This window comes from Aquarana catesbeiana, linkage group LG06, assembly GCF_042186555.1.
Source record: "Aquarana catesbeiana isolate 2022-GZ linkage group LG06, ASM4218655v1, whole genome shotgun sequence".
Taxonomy (NCBI): domain Eukaryota; kingdom Metazoa; phylum Chordata; class Amphibia; order Anura; family Ranidae; genus Aquarana; species Aquarana catesbeiana.
Window position 1 is genome coordinate 346,724,115 of NC_133329.1, and position 26,955 is coordinate 346,751,069.

A 26,955-nucleotide genomic window follows, 5' to 3' on the forward strand; every position below is an offset into this window, starting at 1 on the left:
AGCATTCAAACTTTATAAAGAATGTAACAAGAAATGTAAGGGTGCAATTAGGGCGCCTAAGATAGAACATGAAAGACACATAGCGGAGGAGAGCAAAAAAAATCGCAAGAAATTCTTTAAGTATGTACAGTAAAAAAGGGAGGATGGACCATATTGGCCCCATAAAGAATGTGGAAGGACATCTAGTTACAAAGGATGGGGAGATAGCGAAGGTATTGAATTTATTCTTCTCCTCAGTCTTCACGAGGGAATCGGGGGCGGCCGTGCAGTGTTTATCCTCGTGACACATCACAGGAAGCACCCTCATGGCTAACAGAGGACAGAATTAGAATTAGACTTGGGAAACTTAACTTTAATAAATCACTGGGACCGGATGGCTTGCACTAGGTACTCAGGGAACTCAGTTAAGTAATTGCCAGACCATTGTTCCTAACTTTTACTGACAGTCTACTGACTGGAATGGTATCAGCAGATTGGAGAAAAGCCAATGTAGCACCAATTTTCTAAAAAGGGCCCAAAAATTCATCCCTGGGGAATTACAGAAAGGTTAGCCTAACATCAATAGTATGCAAGCTCTTGGAGGGGATGATAAGGAACTATATACAAGATTCTAGTAATGAAAACAGTATCATTAGCAGTAATCAGCATGGATTCATGAAGAATCCTTCTTGCCAAACCAATCTACTAACCTTCTATGAGGAGGTGAGTTGCCATCTAGCTAAAGGAATGCCCGTAGACGTGGTGTATCTGGATTTTGCAAAAGCATTTGACACAGTTCCCCATAAACGTTTACTGTACAAAATACGGTCCATTGCCATGGACTATAGATTGAGTACATGGATTGAAAACTGGCTACAAGGGCGAGTTCAGAGGGTGGTGATAAATGGGGAATACTCAGAATGTGCTGAGACCAATCCTATTTAATTTACTCATAAACGACCTGGAGGATGGAGTAAACAGTTCAATCTCTGTATTTGCGGACGATAGTAAGCTAAGCAGGGCAATAGCTTCTCCGCAGGATGTGGAAACCTTGCAAGAATATTTGAACAAATTAATGAGGTGGACAACTACATGGCAAATGAGGTTTAACCCCTTCCCACCAAGCGTACGCAGATGTGCGTACTCGGCTTTCCAGGGTTATACCAGGATGATGCCCACAGCTGCAGGCATCATCCCGGTACTGTTGTTTAAAGCGGGCGATCGGCTATCTAAGTATAACGTAAGTATAAGTAAAAAAAATTTTAAGCATCGCCTATGGAAATTCTTAGGCACCGTAGTTTGTCGCCATTCCACGAGTGTGTGCAATTATAAAGCATGACATGTTTGGTATCTATTTACTCGGCGTAATATCATCTTTCACATTATACAAAAAAATTGAGGTAACTTTACTGTTTGGATTTTTTAAAATTCATGTCCCTTTTCCCAAAAATTTGCATTTAAAACACCGCTGCACAAATACCGCGTGATATAAAATATTGCAACAATCTCCATTTTATTCTCTAGATTCTCTGCTAAAAAAATTTATATACTGTTTGGGGGTTCTAAGAAATTGTCTAGCAAAAAATACGGATTTTAACTTAAACACCAAATTTCAAAATTAGGCTTAGTCATGAAAGGGTTATAATGTAGAAAAATGTAAAATAATGCATTTTGGGTGGCAAAAATATGAATGCAATCTATACACTGGGGGGAGAACCTCTGGTGGATTCTAGGATGGGAAAGGACCTGGGGGTCCTAGTAGATGATAGGCTCAACAATGGCATGCAATGCCAAGCTGCTGCTAACAAAGCAAACAGAATATTGTCATGCATTAAAAAAGGGATTAACTCCAGAGATAAAACGATAATTCTCCCGCTCTACAAGACTCTGGTCCAGCCGCACCTGGAGTATGCTGTCCAGTTCTGGGCACCAGTCCTCAGGAAGGATTTACTGGAAATGGAGCGAAAAAGTGCAAAACAAAGCTAATAAAGGGTCTGGAGGACATTAGTTATGAGAAGAGACTCTTGAAAGGGGATATGATTTCAATTACAAATACCATACTGGTGACCTCACAATAAGGATAAATAAGGATAAAACTTTTTTGCGGAAGGGAGTTTAACAAGACACGTGGCCACTCATTAAAATGAGAAGAAAAAAGGTTTAACCTTAAACTACGTAGAGGGTTCTTTACTGTAAGAGCAGCAAGGATGTGGAATCAGCGGGGGGGGGGCAAACTATTAGATAAGCACCTGAATGACTGCAACATACAGAATATACAATGTAATACTGACAAATAATCACACAGGTTGGACTTGATGGACTTGTGTCTTTTGTGTTAACCTCACCTACTATGTAACTATGTAACTATGTAGCTGCCAATCAAACAGTGGTGGGCGGAGCAGGGGTGTGGCTTGGAAAGGTCTTCTTCACTGCTGCCTTGCATCAAGTTTTTTTTGCAGAAATGGGATCACGCATCTCAGAGTGGCTCCTTTATTTAAAAAAAGATGAGAGATGCCTTTGGGTGCAGATATAGGATTTGCTGGAACTTATCCATGCCTGTTTATGACTTCTCAAATGTGAGTTGCCTGTATTAAGTGTCTATTAAACTTGTCCTATATCTACACCTAGAGGCGCCTCTCCCCTTGTGTTTTTTCAGTGTAACTGGAACATGGTTTCTGTTCCCATATGATGGCAACCCTGAGTATTGAACCCTCCAGTACCATCCTTTATGGTCCTGGACTTTTAAACAGAGTTAAAGATCATGGACTCTTGTCATCCAATTTTCTCCTGCATAGATCACTATGCTAATTACTTAATTAATTTTTATGTCCTAACAACACTGTGGGATACATTGTTCTAGTTCCCTGCACCTTTACTTGTATATTGGCTCCTTTATTTATACTGTGACAGAGGGGGGCAGGGTCCACAATAGTAACCATACAGTAATGTGACAGCATGCTGTCAACAAAAGAATGCTCTGAGAAAAAAAAAGATCTTGGGGTGTACTGGATGCCTGTTCCCCCTGCTAATTGATGTGATTCCTTCTGCCAGCCTCGAGGTATCCTGTAGTGATGTAAGGGCCAGAGAGAAGAAACACAGAGTACAGAGGGGGGACAGGTATTCAACACAACTAGAAATGTATTTATTTATTTTTTCCCTGCTGTTGATTTTGGTTGGGGCTATGTGATGGAAATGTTTAATGTGGTTTTTGTTGTATAATGAAAAAATTCAATAAAAATTATTTGATTAAAAAAACAAAATATCAGATGCAGGGCTGTAGATGTTTTTTTGTTTTTTTTTCCTGGGGAGTTCAACCATGGGGACCCATAAAAAAAATCATTTGTTGGTGTGTGCAGAGCGTTGTGGGTGGGGCTTAAAACTTAAAACTTGGGTGTAAATTGCATGATCAGAAGTGCTTAAGACACAAAGTGCAAGGGTCAAGAATGTATATCACACAAAGCACAGGGTACAAGAGTGCATAATGCACAGAGAGCAGGAGTCAGGAGTACATAACATACAGAATACAGGGGTCAGCAATGCTTAACACACAAAGTGCAGGGTTTCAGGAGAAAGTCATGCAGAGGTCAGCACAGAGCAAAGGGGACTAGGGTGTGTAACGCACAGAGCACAGGTGTCAGGATTAAACATTTCAAAGAGCACTGGGGTCAGAAGTGCATAAGGCACAGGGTTCAGGGGTGTGTAATGTACAAACGTTCAAGGATCAGGAGTGCGTAACACAGACTGCAGGGGTCAGGGGAGCGTAACGCACAGGTTAGTAGATAGAGCACAACAACAAAATTACCTCCCTCCCCAAGCCAAAATACCCCCTCCACCACAGCTCTCCTCAGTACAGCTTCCCCAGTACAACTCCCCCCACTCAATACAGCTTTTTCTCTGAAGCATTACAGCTCTGATGCTCCCTCAGTACAGCTCCCTCCCCCTCCATAAAACACACTTACTAAACAAGGGCAGTTTAGAGTAAAGAAAGTCCTCCCTCAGCTGGGTCATGTTACTGGAGCCGGGGAAGGGGCAGCCTCCTTCACTGAATTGACAGGTTACAGGAGCGGCTCTTGCTTTGGGTGCCTGATGCATCTTGGGGGAACTAACTCCAGGAGGGTTAGGGTTTTTGGGGTTTAGACCTTCCTATCCCTCCCTTATCTACTCCCCTGGTCAGATGTGTAGATTCATCAGGCAGTGATATCTCATGAACAGGAGGACATTAGGCTTCTTTGCCATGCAGCTTTTTTTTTTCTTTTTTTTTTTTTTTACGTGATGAAAGTGCCTCTTTAAAGTGGAACTGGACCCCTGCGCACCCAGCTTATCGTAACAAGTCACTGAGTAAAACTGGAAAAAGTGGGTGATGACAGAAATAAACCACAAAATAGATCATTATGAAAAGGGGAGAAAAGTCAGTTAAATATTATAGGAGCACACAGCAAATACGTAAAAAGTAAAAAACAAAAATGCATAATCTATAACATACTGGAGTAGCCCCTGTTATAATTGATGACTGTGTGGAGCGATAAACACAGCTGCAGGCACATTCAAAGATGTTCTAAAAGAACTAACTTTATTAAAAGGTACAATTGTTCCCAAGAAATCAGAAAAGCTACAGTAAGAACTTCTCTTCCTCTGGGATCACAGCTTAGTCATACATATTGTTATTCTGATAAATTCATGGAACATTTGTTGCCTGCTTTCCTCGCTTACTTTACAGCAAGTTATAAAGGTGCTCAAATATAGAAAAAGTGAATCTCAAATGTATATTTCAGTTATGTGTGGACTCCTATTGGGTGACTGGATACTCATACCTCTGAAGACCTCTAATGGCACATCTACTAGATCTCCCTACCACACAGGGCTGGTTTTGACACAGCCAACATAGATGATGGTCTAAGATAATAGAGGTACTAGAGGTAGCACACATGTCATGATGATGGCTCAAAGTAACACATTTCCATGTATAATAAAAGGTTCCTGACTACCGCCCTGGCCTTGCCTACAAGTATATCAGGGCTGGTTCTATGTGTTGACCCTGCCAGTTTTAGCATTTTGGTTGGTGGAATGGTGTAGTCTGTGTGGCTCACCCCCTTAAGGGCCACAGATGAACTGGGATTCCCCACCCTGCACAGCCAGGCACACCAAATTTTAACAGGCACTCCAGAATCAGAGAATAGTCAGTGACTTTGTTATTTATTGAGGGTAAGAACTTGGATATGGATGGAAGGGTAGAGGATGCCAACTATAACATTTCAGGGACAACTCTTCCTGTATACAGTTTTTATATACAGCTCCACATCTTCCTCCAGCAGTTGCTTGCAGAACTCAGCTGGATCACTGTGAAGATCTGAGAGGCTCATAGTCAGATTTAAAGTGTTGGCCCAATACAGGCAGGAACCGGAGGCCCCTTGTATGTATAGCAAAAGAACAGTGTCCAGCTTGCATCACTCTTGTGGCTACTGATCCCAACACCACCTCTTCATGCACTGCCAACACACCTTGCTGCAGCTTCCCCTTTCACTGGCCCTCCAGGCTAACTTCTCCCCACAGTCCTCCAGACTGATACTCACCAACCCACTCGGCTGACTCTCAGGAGATCTCCCAGTAGTGTTGACATGCTCCTGCTGTCCTCTCTCCTTGCTCCCATGCCTCCAGGAAGGGCTTCCTCCATTTTTTTGGCAGAATCCTTCCACCCCTCCTCAGACTAGGGGGCACACTCAAGGACCATCAACAGCCTCCTCAGCACTCCATATCTTTCACCCGACTACACCTGCTGGCATGACTCTTGCCTATTTATGAGGTGGCCTGCCCCCTGCCTGCACCTTACTGGGAATTGGCTGAGGTCCTTATAAATATTCCAAGCAGCTCCTCCTAGCCTAGCCTCCACCTACTATGTCTAGAACATTCTCCAATTTCCCAGAAGACAGGGGGATGCACCAGAGAGGCTGTTAGGATGAGTCATCCAGCCCTGAGTCACTGAACACTGATCAAGAATCCCAGCTCAGGCTTAGCCCTGAGCCACAATACATTATCCTACACTAACCATTCTACACTAACAAATCTGCACTAACAACCCTATCACACTAGAGGGTGCTACATCTGTATTTACTTTTTATCCACTGTGGATGTATGCCTATAACTAAGGCTGAGCAAAATTAACAGTTTTCATTTTCTTGAAATGTCATCATAAATTGGCGAAATTCAGTGAAAGTTTTAAATTTTGGCGTAATGAATTCAGGGGAGAAGGCAAATTAAGATGGGGTATTTGTTTTTTTTAAAGATGTGCTTGATTTTAAATGGCTCCTGGGGATAACAGCAGGGCCGTTTTTTCGATTGGGCACGCTGGGCAGTTGCCCGGGGGCCCTATTTGCCTGGAGAGCCCTACCTGGTCCCAGGGGCCAGAGCCGATCCTCAGCCCAGCAGCGCTGCAATTTACTTCAGAAGACTGAGTGCGTGCGTCTGCGTCGTGCACTGCACTGGGTTGCTCACTTTCTAGAATCGCCGGCCGCCCGGCGTCTAGCTTAGCAACCAGTGACGTCAGTCAGTGAGTCAGAGGCCACGGCCGGCCCAGCATTCAAAGCGCAATGCGGCCAGTGAACAAGCTCCGCCCACCTCTGCTGTTCCTCAGACAGCATTGCTCAGAGAGAGCGGATAACAGAAACTCCTTTCAACTATCTTAGACCTGTTCTTATGCCAACAGACAAACTCCTCATTATCCTCATCATTTTACATTTTTAATTGAAAGAAAAAAACTGACAGTGGAAAAACTAAAACTAAAACATTTAAATACTCAACAAAGGGTAAAAATACAAAGGACTGTGAGAGTGAGAGCCCTGGTTTTAGTGAAAATTAGGGTAAAATGGACACAGGACTCTCAAAGAAGCAGTTTGAGAAGTTCCAGCAGAAGATTTGTGAGCAGAGAAAGCTATGCTTTAAGTTTTCTCTGGATTTTGTAAGTCTGGATTGGGGCTGGAAACTTGGAGACTTCAAAGAGCATTGGGAGGGATGGAGTCTTCAGTCTTGTGTCCGGGCTTTCCAGAAGTTCTGCAGGTTGTATGTGTGTACAGGTGCACACACATTATAAGGCAGAGCTGAGCATAGCTCAGAGGTGGTGGGATAGGAGTTGGTGTTGGAGCAGTTGCTGCAGCCAGAAGGGAGGTGTGCTACTATTTAAGAACCCAGGCAATACCCTTGAGATGGCACTCCATGTCCATGTGGGAGAGGTTCCAGGTCAGTGGACTGAGAGAGTCGGGCCAGCTGAGAGAGTCGGGGAGACCATAGCTGAGACAGCTGGAAGAGAGAGTCTTGGTGACCAGAGGGGACCGTGAGTCTTGGAGTGTGAAAGCCTGGAGTGTCAGGAGAGCCCCTTCCTAGAGGCCAGGAGTGGGCCTGCGCAGCTTTGTACTGCAACCAAGGCTGAGTGAGCCCTGAGAACCAGGTGGCTTGGCATTTTCGTTTTTGTTGTAATTTTTGAACCCCTGTGTGGTCAATCCGTGCATGTATGAACTTTCATTTTTGTTACATTCAATAAAAGTGGGCTACCACGTCCTTAAACTGCAGTTTCTGTTGGCTGTGAACTCACTGAAAATGCATCTACCACTGAGCTAGACATCTCCCAATATCACAGAACACACAAAAAAAGAAACTTTCCAAAATACACAAACTTCTCTTTAACCACATGCCGCCGCAGTTGTACTGTGGCAGAATGGCACGGCTGGGCAGAACGAAGTGGCCACTAGGGGGGCGCCCCCCCGCTCGCTCCCCGAGCCGATGCGAGTGCCCGGCGTTCTTGGTCACCGCCGGGCTCCCGCAATCGCTCGGGGCACACGGAGAACACACCGTTTCTGGTTCTCTGAGGGGAGAACTGACAGATCGTCTGTTCATACAGCGATCTGTTAGCTTCCCTGCACAGTCCCCATCCCCCTTCAGTTAGAACACAAACTAGGGCACACATGAACCCCTGCACTGCCCCCTAGTGTTAACCCCTTCACTGCCAGTGACATTTTTACAGTAATCAATGCATTTTTAATCGCACTGATCGCTGTATTAATGCCAATGGTTCCAAAAATGTGTCAATATTGTCTGACGTGTCCACAGTCATGATAAAAATCGCTGATCGCCGCCATTACTAGTAAAAGAAAAATTATTAATAAAAATGCCATAAAACTATCCCCTATTTTGTAGATGCTATAACTTTTGTGCAAACCAATCAATATATGCTTATTGCGATTTTTTTTTTTTTTTTTTTTACCAAAAAAATGTAGAAGAATACGTATCGGCCTAAACCTGAGGGAAAAAAAAATGTATATATTTTTTGGGGATATTTATTATAGCAAAAAGTAAAAAATAATGTTTTTTTCCAAAATTGACGCTTTGTATTTTTTTATAGCGCAAAAAATAAAAACCGCAGAGGTGATCAAATACCACCAAAAGAAAGCTCTATTAGTGGGAAAAAAAGAATGTCAATTTTGTTTGGGAGCCACGTCGCACGACCGCGCAATTGTCAGTTAAAACAACGCAGTGCCAAATCGCAAAAGGTGCTCTGGTCTTTGGCCAGCCAAATGGTCCGGGGCTGAAGCAGTTAAAGATAGAAAAATAATAGATCATATTTAGCATAAGCAGTAAGGGAAATTGAAAGTTTCTGCTTTAGCAAAATTTCCTAGAGATTATTCCACTCATTCTACATATAACTGAAAAGTTAGCAGAGTAGAGTGACATTTTGTCTATTGTTCTAGTCTGGTCAAAGCCAGGGGTTGATGCCACCTGAGACTTTGCATTATTGAACTGCCCGGAGGACAGAATGTCCAGTATAGACTCTCTAACCTCAGTGCAAACCTCCAGCTTGCCTCCGTAAATGCTGCCAGAGGTATCAGCCACAATTGACCTCATGAATGGGATGGCTCCGGCTTCTTGTCCGGTCCTGTGACCACTGTACAAGCAAGGTTTGCCTATTCATCAAGGGCCCTCCATGTTAATCAGGTGCATGGGAATGTAAAAAAAAAAATGCCTGTGGGAAAAAAGGGTAATATACCTTTTACTGGCGTGTGAAGTGCAGGGTGATGGTTGGGTAGTGGTGTTGTGGGGGGGGGGGGGGGGTAATGACATCTGATAAGACCCAAGAGAATACCCATTTCCCCAAATCTCATGTGATGTTACAGCACAATGCATAGTATCTTCTTGCAAGATTTGGGCTTCTCAGCATTCCTCAAGATTTCACCATTACCCTCACCTAGGTGCCACGGGTGGGTGCAGGGGTGAGCTAAGTGTTGATTAAATTTTTTCCCCCACAGGTATTCTTTTTACAGTTTTGTGCACTAACATAGGTGAATAAGTGACCATTGATGTAATGAAGGACCAATTAGGATAGTGGATGGGGCTCTTAGTGAATAAGCAGACCTTGCTATTTAGGTACAAGGTTGGTTTTTGATGGTTTGTGTCATCCTTTTTACCACCAACCCTAGCATGGCGTGTATCGCTGTGACATCTGATCTTGTTAGCATCATATTGAAGTTACCCAGTCTACTGTCAAAAAAAGAAGGCGGGTGGGCACAAGATAGTTGGCCTAGGTAGGTGGAAATTATACATCTATCCCTTTTGCTGTCATTCTCAATTCAGCCAATGTTACCAACACAGTCTCAGTACTACTGTTGTATTTTCCTATAGTAAAATGAATACGCAGCACATAGGTACAGCAGGGGACTCAGGTGGAGAGATCTCCTTACTGGAACCTTAAAGAGTAACTCCACTTTTGTTGAGAAAAAAACATTCCCCTATGGGTGGTCTATGTGCATTGCAAGGATTGTAACAAACTTTGTTGCAGATTCCTACCTTTTATTAATCTAAAGAAATCCCTGTGTCTTTCTCTGTGTCCATGTGGGAAAGTGAGTCTAATGGGAGTAGTTTCATAATTATCAATCAGCTGTGCACCTGCAGGGCACTAATGAGGAAAGTTGCTGGGCCTGCATCCCTTTTGATTTCCTATTGGAAGTATCTCACCAAAAATGACATTTTTGTTGCAGGGATGCCTGAAATCTGACTTGTATCTTAGTGCAGACTTCTGAGAAAACCAGTGAGCCAATCACACAAGCAGGAAATTATGTTTCTGGGGGCATTCTGTACACATTCTGTATACAGGAACATATTTGGGGGGCACACCATACAATGCGTTTAAATTCAAGATGGTGCTGCTATAAGACCTACAAACAGTAGGTCACAGTAAGTGGGCTTAGCACTATATGACCCTATAGTGTGACCAAACCCCCGTATTTTTTGAATATGTTCAGGTGTTTTTAACTAGCCCTGCAGGAAATGTCATTCTTGTATGTGTGCGCTGTAAAATATTTTGTACATTCATTGCATTTTACAGAAAATGACAGCGGCTGCAGATTGAAAAGGAAAGGTATATTTTCATAACATTCAATTACAATATGACTTGTGTCGCAATTGTATATGCTATATATTATTTTTTCTTTATTTTTTTCCCCCATGAAAGTGGAGTTACTCTTTAAGGAGATACAGTAAACGAATCCAGAGGCACCGTAGAAAATCCAGAGAGTTTAGCAGCCTGACACCATGTACATAAGACGATCATGTCTGTTTTGGGTGGACTAAACCTTTAACTTTGGGTTGATTGATAACAGTTGAGGGGCTGACACACATGTAAATTTTGTGTTCTAGTTCATATTTCTGTACCAGCATTAATAGTATCAGGGGTGTCACAACTACTTTGTTCTACTTTGTTCACTTTTCTGCTGATGCACCTTATTATTACAGTTGCTGACGTTTGAATCTAATACAGTAGAGAGCCAATAAGCAATTTAACAAAGATCAAAAAGTGGTCATACAGCTATTGCAAGACTAGACTTTAATCAAGTGCGGCTATGAGGAACCCTCTGGCAACAAGGAATGGGAAGCGATCTCAGACATTGCCACTATATCAGAAAGTAATTACTCTGGAATGGCAAGCTTCTTACATTGGTAATAATTCTGTTTCAACCCTAGCTCCTTTCATTGTCTTAAAGAAGAAATCAGCTAAGCACCATTTAGATCTAGACTGGCCACATAATTATGGAAGAGCCCTGGGGCCATCATCATTTTTTTTATACAGAGTTCTGAGTTTTGAAAAAAAAAAATTATTTTTACAGTCATCGTAAAAGTTTTTTTTTTTTTTTCACAGAACTCTGAGTTTGAAAGTCAGTTCTGATTTTGAAAAAATTTTTTTTTTACAGAATTCAAAGTTTTGAAACATTTTTTTTTTTCAAACTCTGACTTTGAAACTCAGAATTCTGACTTTTAGCCCTGGTTCACATTAGTACAATTTGACATGCAATTTGACATGTCAAATCGTATGTCAAATAGGCAATGGCACCGTCCTAATCGGTGCGACGCTGCATTTGCGGCACCGCACCGATTTAAAAAAATAGTTTCTGTACTACTTTTTTGCCATTTCGGGCTGCGATTTACATTGACATCTGTGCAGAAACCTACACAGATGTCTCTAAAATTGCAGCCAAAATCGGAACTGATATGCGGGAGTGAAATTGTACGTGTTCCGCTGAACTCACACGGCTTCATTCCCGCAGCTCAGTGTGAACCCAGGCTCAATCTCAGAATTCTGACTTTCAAACTCAGAATTCTGTAAAAAAAAAAAAAAAAAAAATTTGAAACATATATATATATATATATATATGTATATATATATATATACATATATATATATATACATATATATATATATATATATATATATATATATATATATATATATATATTTCAAAGAGTACATTTTTTTTAATGATGGCCCCAGGGCTCTTCCATACATAATACAATCAACTCCAAATTAAAAATCCATTGCCCAATGTGCTTAAAAAAAAAAAAAGCAGCTTTATTACAATACAGCTTCACTCTGGCACTGTTCGCTCATCACTGCAAGGACCAGCCAGTCCTCTTCTAGGTTGAATGGTGTGGTACTATCTGTGAGCCCATGGGGGTGCCTCACTACATCGGCCTGGGCTTCCAGTACAATAGAACAGAGAGTCATGCTATCGTAACATGAGAGTGGTGAGGGTCAGTTTAAGGGGAGGCTTACTGACAAGACTTGAGGTTTAAGAAAAAAAATGTTAAAAAAGCAGCCAACTCCAGCCAAAATAACAAGATAAAAATGAAAACTGTAACCTCTTAACCTCAGGAAGATTTACCCCCCTTCATGACCAGGCCATTTTTTGCGATATGGCTTTGCATTATTTTAACTGATAATTGCGTGGTCGTGCGGCACTGTACCCAAATAAAATGTATGTCCTATTTTCCCCACAAATAGAGCTTTCTTTTGGTGGTATTTGATCACCTCTGCGGTTTTTATATTAAATTTAAACAAAAAAAGCCTGTCAATTTTGAAAAAAAAAAAACAACATCTTTTACTTTCTGCTATAAATCATATACAATAAAATCATAAATTTAGGCTAATATGTATTCTGCTACATATTTTTAGTAAAAAAAAATCCCAATAAGCGTATATTGTTCGGTTTGCTCAAAAGTTATTGCATATACAAACTATGGGATATATTTTATTTATTTTTTATTAGTAATGGCGGCGATCAGGAACTTATACTGGGACTGCAATATTGCGGCGATCGAAGGCTAACTGACTAACTTTTTGGGGACCAGTGACACTAATGCAGTGATCAGTGCTAAAAATATGCACTGTCCTTGTACTAATGACACTGGCTGGGACGGGTTAACATCAGTGGCGATCAAAGGGTTGACTGTGCCTAACGATGTGTTTTTTCACTGTGGGGGGAGGTGCTTTTACTATAGGAAGGCATTGGTCCATGTTCCTGCTTAGCAGGAACACAGGATCAAAGCCTTACCTACTGACAGAACGGCAATCTGCCTTGTTTACATAAGCAGATTGCTGTTCTTGCTCTCTGCCTAACAATCGGTGGGTCCGCTGTACCCATAGATCAGCCCCTGCTGTATCTGAACGCACGTCCACCCCAGACCTGGAAGTGCAGGATTACATACGAGGTATGAGATCCTGCGCAGGAGAGCCGCCTTGCCATCATATATGTACAGTATACGGCCAGCAAGAGGTTAAAAGATAATATAATAAGACCAGCTTTTGCTGCAATATTCACCTTCAATCCAGAAATTTCTCCAACAGTATTTTTTTCTGCTGCTAGATGTCCTCAGTCTCAGCTTTTGTCTGTTTCCTTCACTGATAGCTCATCTTTTTTAACACATTGCTAGCAGACATTTACATTTATTTTTTTTCAAGTTTTCTACTTCCGTTATTTTCCCCTGGTAAAATTGCCAGTAACATACTTCCCTTACTAAAATGATAAAACTCACTTGCCTTTGGCCTCATTCAATCGAGGCGGATCTCTGCTGAGACGGCGGATGACAGGTCCGTCTCTGCTCACTGAGCGGGGAGGGGCCTGTCAGAGCACCGCTGATTTCTATGGGAAGATCGGACAAAAACGGACAGCATGTCCGTTTCCATCAGATCTCATCCTATCCGCCAGGTCGGATGCAAATGTATCGCCATACGTCTAATTTTAGCGGATTGGATCGGATGTCAGCGGACATCGTCACCGCTGACAGCCGTCGCTCCATAGACCTGCATGGAGCGTCCGTTCAGGTCCGCCTAGAAAACTGTCAGGCGGACCTGAACGGTCCGTCCGTGTGAAAGGGGCCTTTCTGGACCAGGAATCCAAAACAAGATAGGGCTACAGAACACCTCCCTCTTCTATTGTCTATAACATAGATGGGGCGTGGTCATCACAGAACAATGTCACTGATAACAGCACAGGAAGTTATTCGCTTACAAGATTTCTGGCAGGATTAACGTCTTGTAAAACACTTTCAGTTGTGTGTTTAACCACTTCAGCCCCGGAAGATTTGGCTGCTGAATGACCAGGCCATTTTTTGTGATTCGGCACTGCGTCGTTTTAACTGACAATTGCGCGGTCGTGCGACGTTGTACCCAAACAAAATTGACGTCCTTTTTTTCCCATATATAGAGCTTTCTTTCATTGGCATTTATGCAGTGATCAGTGCTATAAAAATGCACTGATTACTGTGTAAATGTCACTGGCAGTGAAGGGGTTGACACTAGGGGGCGATCAAGGGGTTAACTGTGTTCCCTGCTACGTGTTCTAACTGAAGGGGGATGGGACTTGCTAGGGGAAGAGATAGATCGGTGTTCATACTTTGTCGGATTTGTATGAACACACGATCAGTCTTTTCTCCCCTCAGAGAACCGGGGCCTCTGTGTTTACACACAGAGATCCCGGTTCTTGCCATGTCACGAGCGATCGCAGGAGCCCGGCGGTCATCGCGACCACTGGGCACTCGCATCGGCTCCGGGGGCGAGCAGCGGGCGCGCCCCTAGTGGCCACAATATGAAGCAACGTAACATGATGGTGATTCGCGCAGTCGCGCCATTCTGCTACAGTAAAACTGCGGCGGCTGGTTGGCAAGCGGTTAAAGCAGTATTAAACCCCCCAATTTGTTTATTTTATTATAGCTTACCAATTCAAAGATGTGGTGGCTGCAGTTTTCTTTTTGTAGGCTTTTTTCCTTTATTTTCACTGGGTAATGCAGCCAGTAAGTTTGTTATTTATCAACTTACTTTAACCACTTGCAGACCACCCGCCTGTAATGTACTGCAGACCGGCTGCCTGCTTCCGGGTTTAGGGCACTCAAATGCGCCCCCCTGGACACCCATTGTGATTGTACACAGCGGGAGCTTATCAGCAAGTCCTGGCCAATGATTGACACCCTGGATCTGCTGATCCATTGTGTGCAATCACAGCTCAGAGCTCTGTGTTGACAATCAACACAGAGCTCTGTACAGAGGGAACATCTCTGTGTTTCTCATCCTTGCAAAGCAGAGATAGGAAACGAAGAAATCTTTAGTAAAATGCAGCACACATTAGTGTCACTGGTGATGTCAGTGGCAGTTAGTCAGTCCCCCCCCTCAGTATCAGTTAGTTTTAGACTGCCCGCTGCACTATCGCAGTCTCACTATAAGTCGCTGATCACCGCCATTAGTAGTATAAAAAAAATTCCAGTTTATAGGCGCTAAAACTTTCATGCAAACCAATCAATATACACTTAAGAGATTTTTGTTTATCATAGACATGTAGCAAAATAAATGTTAGCCCAAATATATGCAGACATTTGATTTTTTACATTTTTTTATTGGATATGTATTATAGCAGAAAGTAAAAAATATTGTTTTTTTTTCTCTTTTCAAACTTTGTGGGGTTTTTTTTTATATTGCTGAAAATAAAAAACCCAGTGGTGGTCAAATACCACCAATAAAATAATTTACTGTTGTAAATGAGTTCCAGCCATATTTTTGTTTATTAAAAGTCAGCAGCAACAAAAACTGTATCTGCTGACTGTTAATAAACAGCCACTCACCTGTCCTATGATCCAGCGGTGCACTCACCCATGCTGTGTATATTCTGTATTAGGATGTAAATATAGCAGAAATATAGAGTTAATCTACTTACCTCCACCACCAGTAAAGTCCAATCCGCATATTGTTCTGAGCTAGTAGCTGGGGAAATATATTGAAGCAGGTGGATTAGTTCAACTATCAGGCGAATAGCATTTTCAGAGAAAGAATGATCACGCTTAATAAGGTACCTATTACCTTTTAAGGCCACTCAGGATAGATTTTTTTTTTTTTCATTCTGGATGCTTTTGCCAATAAGGCATGTATATGCTATACACCGTGTATATTACATGCGTATGAATGTGCCCTTTAATCAGCAAAAAATGGAGGATTCTGGTTTGTGAAGCCTTTGCCCCAAGCCCCCCCCCGCGCCCTAGCTGACTATTTTCTTCTAGAGAACATTTGCTGGGTTTATTATCACCACTAGGTGGCACAGTCATGTCGTTGCATCACTCCTGTGCCTTAATGAATTTATGTTTGAAAGTGTGTAATTACGATACAGATTTATATATGCTGTGTAGGTACAGGTATGTGTATTATTACTGCACTCTATACAAAGGTAATGCCTGGGTGCATTGCAGAATAAAAGTATACCCAATCAAATGAATAGAGAACACTTCACAGGTCTTCCGTCAGGAGAAGCTGGTTTTAGGCCCGGCTCACACTGGTACGACAAAAGACTCCGAGCTCATGTTGCATGACGTTTGAAAATCAATGTTTCCCTATGAGAGCCGTCTTAACTGGTCCGACACAAGTCGGTTCGAAAATGCTCCCTGCTTTACTTTGGTCCGACTTTGATCCTAATTCAGCCCATCGGATCAAGGTCGGATCCCTGTCTTAACTGATCCGACTTTGGCACGCAACTTGTGCTTTGATGATCTTGAAGGGGCACTCCACGCTAAATTTAACAAAAAAACGGCATGGGTTCCCCCTCCAAGAGCATACCAGGCCCTTTGGTCTGGTATGGATTCTAAGGGTAACCCCCCACGCCGACAAAACGGCGTGAAAGCCCCCCCTCCAAAATCCATACCAAACCCTTATCCGAGCACACAACCCAGCAGGTCAGGAGAGGGGGTGGGGACGAGCGAGTGCCCCCCGTCCTGAACTGTACCAGGCCGCATGCCCTCAACATGGGGGGGTGGGTGCTTTGGGGCAGGGGGGTCCTGCCCCAAAGCACCTTGTCCCCATGTTGATGAGAACAAGGGCCTCTTCCTGACAACCCTAGCCATTGGTTTTGGGGGTCTGAGGCAGGGGGCTTTTCGGAATCTGGAAGCCCCCTTTAACAAGACATTGTACCCCTACCCATTCAACTGAAAAACTGAAAAAAAGTGTCAAAAATAAAACACATTACACATGTTTTTAGAGTAATTTATTAAGGCAGCTCCTGCGTCTCTTCCGATCTCTTCTTCCCTCTCCGGCTCTTCTGTGTCCTCCGCTGAGGTCTTCTGCCTCTGCCAGTTCTTTTCCTCTGTCCGGTTCTTCTCCGCTCTCTCTCAGGTTCTTCTCCATCTGTCCTCTGTCTTCTGCCGGGTCTCCTCCGCTATCTTCTTGCTCTTTTGCTCGCTCTTTTGCCTGGTCTTCTCCGCTGTCTTCTCCCTCTGTTCTTCTTCCGATGTTGACTTGACGCTCTCTCCTGCTCTAATGCCGGATGCGCGGTGTGCCACTACTTATAGGGTGTAGTCACCGGAGGCACGCCTCTTATGACGTCACCGCCCATCATGCCCTGGGCAGTGACACCATAAGGGCTGGGGCCTCCAGATGACGTCATACGGTGACCCCGCCCCATGCCAATATAAGTAGTGGCACACCGAACGGTAAGGACTGACCGGACAGCGGGTGGGGGGGTTTCTGGGGGTGTTAGTGCCACCCCACCGGCAGCCCGGGTGGGGGGCGTTGTTTGCCGCAAAAAAAAGAAAACCCACCAGCCACCACTGATAAAAAGCATGCTTTACTGCATCTACAGACTGATTTTACTGTTGTGGGTTTAGTAACACTTTAAATGCAAGAGGCCTTTCTTGTTATTGATTGGCTGCTTTTTATTATATATTTGTATAACTTCCCTTTCATTTGTTCTCCTTTGTACTTGTGTGCAGTTAGTGTAGTAAAGTCATTCATTTATATCTTCAATAACACCAATTACTTTTTTTGTCTTTTTATCCTTATGCAGTGTTCACATTCATTGAAGATTCACTAGTAATCCATTGATGCATTGTATATGTGACTATAATAATAATGATAACACTGTTGTTTAATATCTGATGTTTGTATTGCAGGATATTAAACACCACGTTGTTTGAAAGCTGGGAAATTGTGGGTCCATATCCCTCCTGGTGGGTTTTTAATCTTCTGCTTCTAGTCCTGCAGTCTTTGCATCTATTCTGGTCTTACCTAATAATCAAGATCACCTGCAAAGCAATCTCAAAAGGCAAGGTGAGGTTTGTGCTCTCCATCCCTATTGTTATAGCCATCAGGCTTTGAACATGGAGTACTGTTTGAGAATGTTCCTGAGCTTTGATAACCCTTCCAAGCAAAACGCAATGTAACTCACAATAATAGATCTATTCAAAACCCTGACTTCTGAAAATCAATAATTTCATTTTTACAATAGTATATTCTTTTCCTTCCCGGCTGAAACACACACAGACCTTTTCTTTTTTGACCCATTCTTTCAACAGATTTTTACTATATAATACAAAATAACAGAAATAACAAAAATATAGGTGGGAATAATAGTTTTTCCTCTTTTCTTCTCAGTAGAAATTGAAAAGTAAAATGTTTGGAATTATTAAATTAGAACTAAACCCAAAAACAAATTAGTAATAATTTGAGGCTTACCAGTCCTGACATGTGGTGACTGGATTAGTTTTCTTTTTATTTTCAGGCTAAGAAATTATTTTCCTGTGAAATTATCCTTTTTTTGGTAAACTATTAATCCCATCAACCCTAATGTAAAGGAGATGAACAAAGGCAGACATGTTTGAAGTCCAGCCTGGGTGACAGCCATAGCTCCCTCCATAGATACAATGGAGGAGTGAGTGTAGCCACCCAGTGAAAGCAAGTCTTTTATTACAAGGATTAGCAGGTGAAAATGAAGGCAACATGCCTAAAAAAAAAAAAAAAAAAAAAAAAATCCAGTTACCTCACATAAAGATTGATAAGCAGCAATACCGTGTTTCCCTGAAAATAAGCCCGGGTCTTATATTCATTTTTGCAACCAAAAACACAGTAGGGCTTATTTTCGGGGTAGGGCTTGCAATTTGATCCCAAGTGTGAACAGCGTAAAAGTGCTTGCAAACTGCCAGAATCCCCGCCACCACGGCAGAATATAATGCCAAGGGTATGTGTTTCTGCAATCCAACCGTGTCACATACCTTCCCACAGTGCCGCTCGGCACTTCCGTGACCCGTCTGATCGGTCTTCCCTGGCACAAGCACTGCAGGGGGGGAGGGGCCCGAGATCCCCCAATGACAGCTGGCAGAAGAGGAGAGCAATTCTTCTACCCCTCTGTGCTTTGGGGGGGGGGGGGGCAAATTCCCTCTCGCGCCCGCCGCAGTAGGAAAATGTGTTTTTCCTATTGCAGCTAGCGCGAGATGTACAGTACCCTGCCGCCGAGAACGGATCGCGCTGGAAACATTCTCGCGGCTGCATACTGTAGTTTGTACAAAAGTCTGATGCCTTTGTGTACACACGATCGGACTTTGCTCCATCGGACTTTTGTTGCCGGAAAGTTTGTCCATTCGCACAGCCAACAAAAGTCCGATGGAAACTGAAAAAGTTTGTGCGATGGATCGTACACACGGTCGGATGTTGCTCCAAAACAGCTCATTTGCATGTTTGTTGTCAAAAAGTCCGATCGTGTGTACGGCCCTTTACTTTCGGGGAAACACGGTATATTAAAAAAAAAATGTTTTTGGGCTTAGATACACCATGAGTAAAGCAATGCAAAGAGTAGTGTTGATAGCAGAGATCAGTTACCCATAGTAAGTAGCCAGTCGGAATTTAGTTTACCGAAGCCAGTTCAGTATAAAACCAATTTTAATTGTCAAGGCATAAAGCCCTTTGGTTTATTGTGTGGGCTTAACTCTGTTGGTTAGGTTTGAACCCCACTACCACTGATGAGGTTTGCTTCATCCACCACTCTAGAGATAGAACAAGAGGTCCATAGCATTGCATTAAATGCATTCCATGCATACCTTTCTGTGTGTTGTGGTTTAGAAAACTGCAGCCAGTAGCTCTGCCCCTGTTTTCAGAAGATGCATACTTCTTGGTTTTTACCCCCTTCATGACCAGGCAATTTTTTGTGATACAGCACTGTGTTACTTTAACTGACAATTTTCGTGCGACACTGTACCCAAATAAAATGTATGTCCTTTTTTTCCCACATAAATAGAGCTTTCTTTTGATGGTATTTGATCTCCACTGCATTTTTTATATTTTGCGCTATAAGCAACAAAAAAAAACGTCAATTTTGAAAAAAAAAAAAAAAACAATATTTTTTACTTTCTGCTATAAAACACATCCACTAAAAATAAATCAAATTTATTAATAATAATAACACGTATTCTGCTACATGACTTTAGTAAAAAAACAAAATCCCAATAAACATATATTGATTGGGTTATGCAAACGTTATAGCGTCTACAAACTATGGGATATATTTATGGAATTTTTTAAAACATTTTTTTATACTAATAATAGCGGCGATCAGCGACTTATATCGGGACAATCTGACACTGACACTTTTGACACTTTGTGGGAACCAGTGACACTAATACAGTGATCGATGCTAAAAATATGTACTGTCACTGTACTAATGAATGGCTGAAAAGGGGTTAAACATCTAGGGCGATCAACTGTGTGCCTAGCCAGTGTTTGTGTTTACTATGTGTGCTGCTTTTACTAGGGTAAGAGATGGATTTGAGTCCCTTCTTTGCAGGAACACAGAATCCATCTCTCCCCCCATGTCAGAACGGCGATCTGCCTCCTGGTTCTGTGTAGGTTACCAATGATCGGTGGGTGCCGGAGGACATTGAGTGCTCGGCACCAGCAGATCGGCTTCTTCTGTGAATTATCACAGCAGAGGTGGCTCGCCAGTGGCACGTGCACCCCTTGCAGGTGGAAGTTCAAGATCACGTGTATGTATATATATATATGTATATATATATGTATGTATGTGTGTATATATATATATATATATGTGATCCTGCATAGAGCTGCCACCCTGTAGCAGTAAAAGTGTTGTAGGGTGGTCAGCAAGCCGTTAAATACAGTAATTGAGTTGATTTACTAAACGCAAATAGACTGTGCACTCTGCAAGTGCAGTTGCTCCAGAGCTTAGTAAATGAGGTGAAGCTCTGCTGACTTCCATCATCCAATCATGTTCAAGCAAAAATGCTGTTTTTTTTTGTTTTGTTTTGTTTTTCCTTGCAAGTTATTGGGTATTCTTTGCAAAGTGAAGCGTCACCTCATTTACTAAACTCTAGAGCAACTGCACTTGTAAAGTGCACAGTCTATTTGCCTTTAGTAAATAACGTTAATGGTGTGCAAGTAGGAATAAAACAAAAGTAAGACACATGAGCTCTTGAAATCATGAAATGAATACTTACTACCAAAAACAGATTGTTGGCTGAAATGACCCTTGCACTATAGTGTCACTGTGTAGAACTGGTTAATTACCATGTATGAAAAGCAAACAAAATATGTTTTTTCTAGTTTTGGATAGTATGGAGAAAGAATAGGACTCCTGTCATGTTTTTACTGTTTTATGGATATCCCTTTAGATGTGCAACAGTAACATGTAACAGTGAGACGGGCAACTGTTATCTAATATCCACAATTCAAACATTATACCTGGGACTTTAAATTAGGCGCATCACATACATGATTAATACACATGATTGCAAATTTATTATTCCATATATACAGATCTCATCATAGTAACATCAGATTAAAAACAATATTGAGCTGATATGTAGTAATATATTATAATAACACAAGAAGTATTACAATATAAATCCATTCATAGTTGTATTACTATTTTTAATATACAGTCCAAATATTGGTACATGATTGTATAATGCATTGCATCCAAGAACTCGACACGTTTCGTGGATCTCAGTCCACTTCCTCTGGAGGAGATGCAAGGTACATATCTAGAAAAAATAAAATGATTAACGAAATGATGGTACTACATAATAAAACAGATGGTTCCCCAGTCAAATCAAAGAGCCTTACTACTTACAAAACAGCTCCAAGTTAAACATAGTAGCACTGGGGATCAAAGGTCCTCGGGGACGTCTGCCCTGGGAGCTGTGGCAGTATGACCCACAGAAACCAAAGGGGGCAAATAGGGGGCAGACCGAGGGCTAATAGAATACAGATCCATATAGTAGTCCAAAATAACACCCAGAGCAGATACTGGTACTATGTGTGAGAATAATTAAATTAACATTATTGCATTGAATGAGTGTATTAGCATTCATAAAAATAATGTGACCTGTGACAGAAGTATGTGGTCCATAGTATACTAATACTCACACCCAAATAGCTTGAATATACACTATATTACCAAAAGTATTAGGACGCCTGCCTTTACACGCACATGAACTTTATTGGCCTCCCAGTCTTAGTCCGTAGGGTTCAATATTGATTTGGCCCACCCTTTGTAGCTATAACAGCTTCAACTGTTCTAGGAAGGCTGTCCACAAGGTTTAGGAGTGTGTCTATGGGAATGTTTGGCCATTCTTCCAGAAGCACATATGTGATGTCAGGCACTGATGTTGGACGAGAAGGCCTGGCTCGCAGTCTCCACTCTAATTCATCCCAAAGGTGTTCTATCGGGTTGGGGTTAGGACTCTGTGCAGGCCAGTCAAGTTACTCCACAAACTTGCTCATCCATGTCTTTATAGACCTTGCTTTGTGCACTGGTGTGCAGTCATGTTGGAACAGGAAGGGGTCATCCCCAAACAGTTCCCCCAAAGTTGGGAGCATGAAATTGTCCAAAACGTCTTGGTATGCTGATACCTTAAGAGTTCTCTTCACTGGAACTAAGGGGCCAAGCCCAACCCCTGAAAAGCAACCCCACACCATAATCCCCCTTCCACCAAATGATTTGTACCAGTACACAAAGCAAGGTCCATAAAGACATGAATGAGTGAGTTTGGGGTGGAAGAACTTGACTGGCCTGCACCTGACCTGACCTCAACCCGATAGAACACCTTAGGGATGAATTAGAGCAGAGACTGCGAGCCAGGCCTTCTCATCCACATCAGTGCCCAACCTCACAAATGCGCTTCTGGAAGAATGGTCAAACATCTCCATAGACCCACTCCTAAACATTGTGGACAGCCTTCCCAGACGAACTGAAGCTGTTATAGCTCCTAGGGCCCCTTTCACACATTTGGACCGTTTGTCTGTTTTTCATCCATCTGATTAGACGAAAAACAGATGTAAACTGCCCAGCAGTCTATTTTTCATCCGTTTTTGCATGGTAATGAATGTAAAAAAACTGATGCGAAATGGATTAGAAACGGATGAATTTTTCATCCGTTTTGATGTGACTGAACTGATGAAATGAAATCTCGGATCAAATCTGATGAGTTTACTAAAGTCACGAAAATTCCCGCACGGCACAAAAAAAATTTGGAAGTGATGTCATGTGTTGTAATGCATTCGTATTGCATTTTCAAACGATAGCTGTACTGGTTAAACGAAAATCGTACAATCTGACATCGTACAGAAAAAAAATTTGTGCATGTCCGATAGAATAATATCGGATGAACTGCCCTGATCGGCTCTCGAAAGCTCGGTACTAACGATCCGTCTCCTGCGATATTAAGCGCCCTTTCAGCCGTATAATGCATCTTATTAAACCCGTGTCTCCCACATTTCCCCAAGTAAACAGACATAGTCACCGTCCTCATGTTCTTAGCTCCATCGCTTGACTCCCTCCCCCGAGCAAACCCACTTGGTTTTTATTTATGGACAACAAAAAGAAACGACAAACAGGAAGTCATGGCACCAACAGCCAATCACTTCCTCCACGCAAAATGACCACACAGGAAATGACCACACATAAAAATGACCACACAGGAAATGACCACACTAAAGGGGAGGGCATCCACAGGAGTGGGAGGGAGAAACGCACATGTCTCATCCACTTGAGGCATGTACAGTGGGGCAAAAAAGTATTTAGTCAGCCACCAATTGTGCAAGTTCTCCCACTTAAAAAGATGAGAGAGGCCTGTAATTGTCATCATAGGTATACCTCAACTATGAGAGACAAAATGTGGAAACAAATCCAGACAATCACATTGTCTGGTTTTTGAAAGAATGTATTTGCAAATTATGGTGGAAAATAAGTATTTGGTCAATATCAAAAGTTCATCTCAATACTTTGTTATATATCCTTTGTTGGCAAGGACAGAGGTCAAACGTTTTCTGTAAGTCTTCACAAGGTTGTCACACACTGTTGCTGGTATGTTGGCCCATTCCTCCATGCAGATCTCCTCTAGAGCAGTGATGTTTTGGGGTTGTCGCTGAGCAACACGGACTTTCAACTCCCTCCAAAGGTTTTCTATTAGGTTGAGATCTGGAGACTGGCTAGGACACTCCAGGACCTTGAAATGCTTTTTACGAAGCCACTCCTTTGTTGCCTGGGTGGTGTGTTTGGGATCATTGTCATGCTGAAAGACCAAGCCATGTTTCATCTTCAATGCCCTTGCTGATGGGAGGAGGTTTGCACTCAAAATCTCATGATACATGGCCCCATTCATTCTTTCATGTACACGGATCAGTCGTCCTGTTCCCTTTGCAGAGAAACAGCCCCAAAGCATGATGTTGCCACCCCCATGTTTCACAGTAGGTATGGTGTTCTTTGGTTGCAACTCAGCATTCTTTCTCCTCCAAACACGACGAGTTGTGTTTCTACCAAACAGTTCTACTTTGGTTTACTCTGACCATATGACATTCTCCCAATCCTCTTCTGGATCATCCAAATGCTCTCTAGCAAACTTCAGACGGGCCTGGACATGTACTGGCTTAAGCAGGGGGACACGTCTGGAACTGCAGGATCTGAGTCCTTGGCGGCATAGTGTGTTACTGATGGTAGCCTTTGTTACGTTGGTCCCAGCTCTCTGCAGGTCATTCACTAGGTCCCCCCGTGTGGTTCTGGGATTTTTGCTCACCATTCTCGTGATAATTTTGACCCCACGGGGTGAGATCTTGCGTGGTGCCTCAGATCGAGGGAGAATATCAGTGGTCTTGTATGTTTTCCATTTTCTAATTATTGCTCCCACAGTTGATTTCCTCACACCAAGCTGCTTGCCTATTGCAGATTCAGTCTTCCCAGCCTGGTGCAGGTCTACAATTTTGTTTCTGGTGTCCTTCGACAGCTCTTTGGTCTTCACCATAGTGGAGTTTGGAGTGTGACTGTTTGAGGTTGTGGACAGGTGTCTTTTATACTGATAACAAGTTCAAACAGGTGCCATTAATACAGGTAATGAGTGGAGGACAGAGGAGCCTCTTAAAGAAGAAGATAAAGGTCTGTGAGAGCCAGAAATCTTGCTTGTTTGTAGGTGACCAAATAATTATTTTCCACCATAATTTGCAAATAAATTCTTTCAAAAATCAGACAATGTGATTGTCTGGATTTGTTTCCACATTTTGTCTCTCATAGTTGAGATATACCTATGATGACAATTACAGGCCTCTCTCATCTTTTTAAGTGGGAGAACTTGCACAATTGGTGGCTGACTAAATACTTTTTTGCCCCACTGTACACTGCCCTCCGCCCAGCCACATGCATGCACATCCACCATCTTGGTCAGCATGGAGCCCACTCAAAATTGCTCAGAGTAACCAGTATCTAGTAAGATCATTCTACTTGTTCTTACAGGCTTGTGAAGATCTGCAGGGACATTGCTACTGCTGTTGTCAATATATACGGTATGAGTATATTAACAAGGCAGATCTCAATATCCTCTTATTAAAGCAGATATGTATCCAAAAGAAATAGCGTAGTCACAACAGAGATATAATATGTTTCTCTCATTATGTGGACTTCGCTTCTCTAATGTGCATAGACATTTAAAGGCAAGAAGCCCAGCGCATTGCGCTTGCTACTTACAAACCGGCAAACGCACACAGAGAACACATCTACAAGCTCATGAAAAGGTTTTCATACTGACGGTTTTACCGCTGGTCCTGATTCAACCCAAGTGTGCTCTGCTAGAGCGCTCCTTGGTTAAATCAGACACAGGGAGACAGATGACAATCTATAAAACACACATAATAAAATTTCCACAACAATTGAAACAAACAAGTTTGTAGTTTCAGATGCAGAGTGACTAAATGTAACCTGCAATGCTTATACTGACCTGGGCCTGTAATGGCTGCTTTAAAGACACAGGGAAATAAAGGCGGAGGGGTAATAGGTAATAATGGCAAAATTGTTTGGTATCCATGAATTATATTATTGATTTACTCTTCTGTTAAAAGAACTTAATGTGTTTTTTAAAAGTGCATCTGCCCTTCCTGTTAAGCTAGGCCTTCTGTATCATTCTCTTCCCATTATGTTTTATTCACAAGCTTTCTTCATGAATCCCTGTTACATAAAGATTCAGTTTTGCTTTAATTATACTGATAAATCATAAGGGCCTTGTTTAATTCATGTAATGAAGGGATCATTTACTTGGTGAAGTTGTTTACATATGACTCACAATTTTCAAGTATCTTTTAATTATGTTGCTTTATTGCCGTATGTTTTTTTTTTTTTTTTTGTGGCTGATTTGTGCACGCTACTCTTGAGAATCTCTATTTACATATCTGCTTTCACGTGTTTTGACAATTTATGCTCTTTTCATTCTGCTCTCGCTGAAGACTGGAAAGTGGAATCCTTTGCATGTAAGTTTCAGTTACAGAAAGTCAAATCATTTTAAAGCTTAGGTGTTTGTTGCATGAACAATTTTCATTAAAGGGATAGTTCACCTTTAACAAAATTTGCCTATGCAGATAAGGGGCATTTTTTAGATAAAAATAAACTGTGCAGTTTTGACCAAGTTGAATAATGCCCTTCCTCTACAACCCCTGGCTAAAAGTATTGAATCACCACTCTTGGAAAATGTTCATTCAATTGTTTAATTGTATAGAGAAAAAAATAATCACAGACATGCCGTAGCCTCCCTGGCGGTTTTCCCGAGTGTGGCTCGGGGTTAAAATTCAGTACCATTAGCGGTAACCCCGAGCCACACTCGGGATCGCATTGCAGGATCCTGGGGAGGCGTTACTTACCTTGTCCCCGGGATCCTGCGATGTCACCCGCAGTGTCCGAGGGCTCCGTCCTCCTCCGAAGCCTCTCCGTGCCAGGCTCCGTTCCCTGCGAGCGGCGCGACGCACGGGGGCGGAGCCTGGCGGCAAATTAAAAAAAAAGTAAAAATCATAACACATACAGTACTGTAATCTTACAGATTACAGTACTGTATGAAATGATTTCACATCCCTTTTGTCCCTAGTGC

General features: G+C 42.3%; 1 protein-coding gene and 1 long non-coding RNA gene across 3 annotated transcripts in view; one reads left to right on the forward strand and one right to left on the reverse strand.

Moving 5' to 3' along the window:
• The window catches only part of LOC141147029 (uncharacterized), a 47,684-nt gene extending 31,885 nt beyond the window's left edge, over window positions 1-15,799 (reverse strand). Inside the window, exons 1-2 of the long non-coding RNA XR_012245006.1 lie at window positions 15,641-15,799; window positions 15,498-15,544 (exon numbers count right to left, since the gene is read on the reverse strand). This is a non-coding gene — a long non-coding RNA (uncharacterized lncRNA). The remainder of the gene's footprint in view (window positions 1-15,497; window positions 15,545-15,640) is intronic.
• CERS6 (ceramide synthase 6) overlaps window positions 1-26,955 on the forward strand; it is a 344,416-nt gene that overhangs the window by 304,697 nt on the left and 12,764 nt on the right. The window contains exons 9-10 of one of the 2 annotated variants that reach the window (XM_073633994.1): window positions 17,716-17,872; window positions 26,321-26,344. In XM_073633994.1, the coding sequence (XP_073490095.1) occupies window positions 17,716-17,872; window positions 26,321-26,344 (181 nt within the window). The remainder of the gene's footprint in view (window positions 1-17,715; window positions 17,873-26,320; window positions 26,345-26,955) is intronic. The other variant, XM_073633995.1, reaches the window with a different exon arrangement.